This window comes from Protomyctophum parallelum, assembly GCF_964188405.1.
Source record: "Protomyctophum parallelum genome assembly, chromosome: 23".
Lineage (NCBI taxonomy): Eukaryota > Metazoa > Chordata > Actinopteri > Myctophiformes > Myctophidae > Protomyctophum > Protomyctophum parallelum.
Window position 1 is genome coordinate 7,093,213 of NC_139715.1, and position 6,323 is coordinate 7,099,535.

Consider the following 6,323-nt stretch of genomic DNA (forward strand, 5'->3'; position numbering starts at 1 on the left):
GATCAGATAAAAAAAATGTCAGTCGTTCTTCGATTTTTCAAAAATAGCAGACCTACAAGCTCATATCGCGCCACTCGGTGGCGCGATATGAGCTTGTAGATCTGCTATTTTTCAATAGATAAAGCATAACATGATGCTAACACCAAAATGGGTGCCCGGTCAGAATGGGATAAAGGTGTTTATTATATATTATATAATTTAGGACGCGTTTTTCAGGCCGAATATCGAAAGCGAATGTCGGAGCACGGGGAAAAAGGTAATGTCAATCACGTTTGCACACTGCTGCCGACCGAATATTGCATCCGTATAAACAGGTTTTCGGGCCGGGGGTCTTTTACTCAAGTACATTTTGAATTCCGCGGCTTTTAGTATTTGTAAATTGCAGCATTGATAAATGGTGCATTCATATCGCTTTTTATCCAAGGCGCTTTACAGAGATTGTGCATTACATTCACCCATTCACACACATTCACACACACACACATGGCGGCGGAGACCATGCAAGGCACTTAACCTGCACATCGGGAGCAATCAGGGGTTCAGTGTCTTGCTCAAGGACACTGAACACTCTGTTCGACTCTGGGGGAGCCCGGGTTCGAACATCCAGCCACTCTACCCCTGAGCCACCGCCGCCCCCTAGTGGCCACTCTACCCCTGAGTCACCGCCGCCCATAAGTAAAACAAGTAAGTGCATCCACCACTGTGTGTGTGACGGTGTTCTGGCAGGTGGTGCGTGCGGCGGAGGAGACGGCCTCCACCCTGGCGGGCTCCGGCCATCCGGAGCAGTGCATCAAGGTTCTGTGTCCCATCGTGCAGACGGCCGACTACCCCATCAACCTGGCCGCCATCAAGATGCAGACCCGGGCCATAGAACGCATCGCCAAGGAGTCCCTGCACTCCCTGCTGCCCGACATTATCCCCGGACTGCTGCAGGTATGTAACACACAAAAAAAATACTTTCTTTTTAACCCATTCTGACCTGAGATCAGATTCTAAAAATGTCTGTTTGAAAATGACAGTTTTCTGAAAAAGCTATGTTTCTATGTCAGTGGTTCTTCGATTAAAAAAAAATAGCAGACCTACAAGCTCGTAGCACGCCACTCGGTGGCGCGCTATGAGCTTGTAGATCTGCTATTTTTCAATAGCTAAAGCATAACATGATGCTAACACCAAAATGGGTTCCCGTTCGGAATGGGTTAAAATTCTCTTGTATACGGAGTAACCTCGCGGCAGACTGGCATATAGCTACATCCACCTCGGAGGAAAGTCTGGCCAGACGTACAGTGTCGGTAGGCCAATCAGAGGCATGTCTATGCTCTGTATAGGCCAATCAGAGGCATGTCTATGCTCGGACGTAGAATACAATTAGGCATGTGCTGTGTGTCGCAGGATTATGACATCACAGTGACGTTACAGTGTGGTGTGTGTGTGTCGCAGGGTTATGACATCACTGTGTGTGTGTGTGTGTGTGTGTGTGTGTGTGTGTGTGTGTGTGTGTGTGTGTGTGTGTGTGTGTGTGTGTGTGTGTGTGTGTGTGTGTGTGTGTGTGTGTGTGTGTGTGTGTGTGTGTGTGTGTGTGTGTGTGTGTGTGTGTGTGTGTGTGTGTGTGTGTGTGTGTGTCGCAGGGTTATGACAACACAGAGAGCAGTGTGAGGAAGGCCAGCGTGTTCTGTCTGGTGGCGATCTACTCCGTGATCGGAGAGGAGCTCAAACCACACCTGGCTCAGCTCACAGGGAGCAAGGTACGCATGCACGTAGACACGCACACAGACGCACGTGCACAGTTACGGCATGCACACACATATACACACATACACACGCGCTCGCACGCACGTTCTATAACCGTGGCCGCCCCCTACCCTCTGGAATGCCCTCCCCAAACAGATCCGGGATGCCCCCTCACTCCCCACCTTCAAAACCGCACGGAAAACCCACCTGTTCCGAATAGCATTCCCGAGCTGCTACATGTACAGTTCTTATTGGTTTTACTCTTATTTTAATTGTTTTCTAATAAAGTTGTCTTTTCTCATGTCCCCCCCCCCCCCCGGCCACCACACATGTAAAGCGTCTTTGGGTGTTAGAAAAGCGCCATATAAGTCCCAGGTATTATTATTATTATTATTATAACCGCCGTTGTATTTCTCTCCTCTCCTCTTCAGATGAAGCTCCTCAACCTGTACATCAAGAGGGCCCAGACGTCCACCAGCAACAGCAGCAGCTCCTCCGACATCTCCTCCTACTAGTTGTACACCTTCACACCACCCAAACACCACCCAAACGCCACCCAAACGCCACCCAAACGCCACCCAAACGCCACCCAAACACCACCCAAACACCACCCAAACGCCACCCAAACGCCACCCAAACACCACCCAAACACCACCCAAACGCCACCTAAACGCCACCCAAACGCCACCCAAACACCACCCAAACACCACCCAAACACCACCCAAACACCACCTAAACGCCACCCAAACGCCACCCGCTTTTACTGGCTTGCAATAGAGGGGAGAATAGTGAGGGGGCGGATGGGGGGTCTTGGTGAATAATGGGTTTTGAGGAGACTGGGCTCTCTAGTACTTTTAGCAATTCCCCCCCCCCCCCTTCTGTTACGACCTGTATACCTCCATGCCTAGCTTTGGCTTTCACTGTCATCGACCGTAAAACCACCACCAAGTTCATCTTCTTGGCGTGGATTGAATATAGGAGATGACGACGTCCATGGAAACCACTCAAAGACCACCGTCTCGCTGGGATGAAGGAGACCTTTCAGAATGGAGGGAGAGAAGAGGCTTCGTTCATTCATTATTATTATTACACTCCTCCCTGTCCTGGTTCGACCGCCCAGATGATCTCTGTGACTACAGTATATTTTAAGAGGCGTGGCTTTGCGCCCCCAAAGCTGGCCTAAAACTGCTACTGACTCTCCCTCCTCCTCCTCCTCCTCATACAGATGAGGTTTAAAAGTCATTGATCACGGCCTACGATGGAACCGAAGTGATGTTGGAGATGACAGTGTTTTTTTAAAGGACTAAGCATTATACAGTATAAGCATTATACAGTATAAGCATTATACAGTATACCCAAAACCTAACTGGCTCTTAACCGGCTCCCTCGTTATTTAAAGGCTCAGTTATCAACTTCGTTGCGGGACTAAAACGTCTCATATTGGTTACTGACGGAACGGAGCTTCGTTGATCTCTGAGACATTTTGTGCGAGTCCTTCTTGTGTCCAAGACAAATTTCTTGTGGTTAAAAGTAACTTGTTTTAGCGAAACGAGTTGGAGCGGCTTAGCTTAGCAGCAAAGAAACGAGTTGGAGCGGCTTAGCTTAGCAGCAGAAAAAGGCAATATGAGGTGTTTGTTTATATAATACGACCAGGCCTTGCGCCACGCCCCCAAACCTTCTTCTCATGCCGTGTTCATACTAAACAAAGCAAAAAAAAAGCAGATCTACAAACTCACAATGCGTCACAGCGCGATGCGTTTTGAGCTTGGAGGTCTCCTATTTTCTGTACACAACAAAAGTGTGACTGCGGCTGTAGGGCGTCTTCCCAGAGGCAGGGGGTACGGTGTGTACCCCTCCCATTGGCAGGGGGCACGGTGTGTATCCCTCCCAGAGGGGGTACGGTGTGTACCCCTCCCATTGGCAGGGGGTACGGTGTGTACCCGTCCCAGAAGCAGGGGGGTACAGTGTGCCCCCCCTCCTCACCTCAATCTCTCATCCTCCTCCAGTGATGAAGGCTGCATTCCTCTACAGGGGAAGTTAACTTAAAAGAAAAACCCTCGACCCTGTTTATCAGTATTCTACTTTCTGTTCATTTATAGTAACTCTACTTCTCTTAACAATGTCTTGCTTTGACACATCAGACCTTCTGGTGGTTCTTTGACACATCAGACCTTTTGGTGGTTCCCAATGTCCCGTCCATATTCTGGATAAGTTACAGTTCTCCTGATTGTCTCTTCTTTAAACCAGGGAATTAATTGCATTCAAACCTGGTGTTCTAGGGTCGGCGAATTAGTCCCAGAATCGGACCCGAATTGAGAACCACCATTTATTATTGAATGTAAAAAGCGTTGGAATGATAATGGGTGTCAGTTATTATTATTATTATTATTATTATTATTATTTCCTCTTTACACTACTGCCTCGTTGCATCCGGTCTCGAGGATCAATTTAAAAGGGCGATGGAGGAGCATTTAGACGTGTGTTTTGTGTGTGTGTGTGTGTGTGTGTGTGTGTGTGTGTGTGTGTGACTGTGTGTGTGTGTGTGTGTGTGTGACTGTGTGTGTGACTGTGACTGTGTGTGTGACTGTGTGTGTGCGTGACTGTGTGTGTGCCAGCCATATCGGGCAGTTAAAGGTGGCACTGTAGTTTGGAAGGCTGTGTTTTAAGCGGTCCTTGTGAAAAAGAGTAATAGTGGTTGACATGGTGGTTCTCCGTCTTGGAAAAGTTACATTCACATTCTGCGTTCTAAATAGAGCCCTGACCACACCAATAAAGACCTGACCACACCAATAAAGCCCTGACCGCACCAATAAAGCCCTGACCACACCAATAAAGACCTGACCGCACCAATAAAGCCCTGACCACACCAATAAAGCCCTGACCACACCAATAAAGACCTGACCACACCAATAAAGACCTGACCACACCAATAAAGACCTGACCGCACCAATAAAGACCCAAAGGGTCGAGGCGGTTTCAGCGGTTGTCCCAGCGGTGTGACATGTCCTGTTGCACGTTGACACACGTCGACCCAAGTGATTCAACGCATGGAATTCAATGGCCGCCAAAACCACATCAAAAAGTCACCATGCGACTCCGTGCAACCGTTTGGACGTTTGGTGATCCTTTGGTGTGGTTGGAGCTTAAGCATTTAGCTAATGCTAACATCCTTCGGTGTGGTTGGAGCTTAAGCATTTAGCTAATGCTAACATCCTTTGGTGGGGTTGGAGCTTAAGCATTTAGCTAACAACATCCTTTGGTGGGGTTGGAGCTTAAGCATTTAGCTAACAACATCCTTTGGTGGGGTTGGAGCTTAAGCATTTAGCTAACAACATCCTTTGGTGGGGTTGGAGCTTAAGCATTTAGCTAACAACATCCTTTGGTGGGGTTGGAGCTTAAGCATTTAGCTAATGCTAACATCCTTCGGTGTGGTTGGAGCTTAAGCATTTAGCTAATGCTAACATCCTTTGGTGTGGTTGGAGTTTAAGCATTTAGCTAATGCCGTCGCCCTGCTGTGGCAGATTACCGCACGTGTGACAGTTAGACAATTCTTCCAATTATTTAGTGCTTTAGTGTTTATTTCCGAATTCTATTTTAATTTATTTTCAGATCTGCCTTAAAAAAAAAAAGTTTTAATTACCGGCTGCTATTGATAAATCGACAGAAGGAACATCGCCTCTCTCTGTCTTCCACTGTTAAATAGAACGACTACATTTTACTTTTAAAATAGTTTTTCTATTCTACTGTTCTGCGCCTCTTTTTGTAAGTCGCTCCGAAGGGAACAGGAAACATGAAATCCTAGATGAATTAACAGTGTACTTTAGGATCATTTGGCTGGCCAGTGATTGTGTACAGAGAATCAAATGGAATGTTTAAAGGGTTTGCATACAACTATCAGATGTGTCCATAAAGAAACAACACATCTACAGAATGACATTTATGAACCATGGATTTGGGTTTTCTTTTTTACGTGAACACAATTGGATCTTCACAAGGTTTTAGAATCCCAGCATTTCATGGAAGCTTTTCCGCATGTTAATGACCGTATAATCTTAGCTTCAGTTAAACCGGTGGTTCTCAAAAGTGGGGTCCATTCATGCATCGACCCTCAGGGTTCCCTGAGGGGGTTCTAAATGGACCCCTACAGCAGTGGTTCCCAAAGTGGGGTCCGGGGACCCCCAGAGGTCCTTGAGGGAGTTCCAGGGGGTCCCCAGCAGCTAAATGATAGTTGGGAACCAAATGGACCCTTATGGGTCTGTAACTCAGAGGAACTCTCAGAGTTAAACTAACATTGATTTTACAATGTAAATTGGGGGTCCCAGAGATAGAAATTCCATTAAATAAGGGTCTGTATACTATAGACTAATGACTAGACGGGGGGGATGGGGGTCCTTGAAATGAAACGGGTTGAGAATCACTGCTAGAGCAATCTTCTATTATGGGGGGGGTCCCTGGCATGTATTTTCAAATGGGGGTCCGACATGAAAGAGCTTGGGAACCACTGCCTGTATAGTCTGTTACTCGGAGGTCCTTGAAAAATGTAGAAAGTTTGAGAACCACTGACTTAAAGTGGATAAAACGGGACCTGCTAAAGC

At 47.1% G+C, this 6,323-nt stretch overlaps 1 protein-coding gene across 3 annotated transcripts in view; it reads left to right on the plus strand.

Moving 5' to 3' along the window:
• The window catches only part of LOC310854143 (CLIP-associating protein 1-B-like), a 95,049-nt gene extending 90,557 nt beyond the window's left edge, over window positions 1–4,492 (plus strand). For all 3 annotated transcript variants that reach the window (XM_083758660.1, XM_083758661.1, XM_083758662.1), the window contains 3 exons: window positions 727–933; window positions 1,626–1,742; window positions 2,160–4,492. In XM_083758660.1, coding sequence (XP_083614786.1) covers window positions 727–933; window positions 1,626–1,742; window positions 2,160–2,243 — 408 coding nt within the window. In that variant the 3' untranslated portion in view covers window positions 2,244–4,492. The remainder of the gene's footprint in view (window positions 1–726; window positions 934–1,625; window positions 1,743–2,159) is intronic.
• Window positions 4,493–6,323: the final 1,831 nt, after the last annotated feature.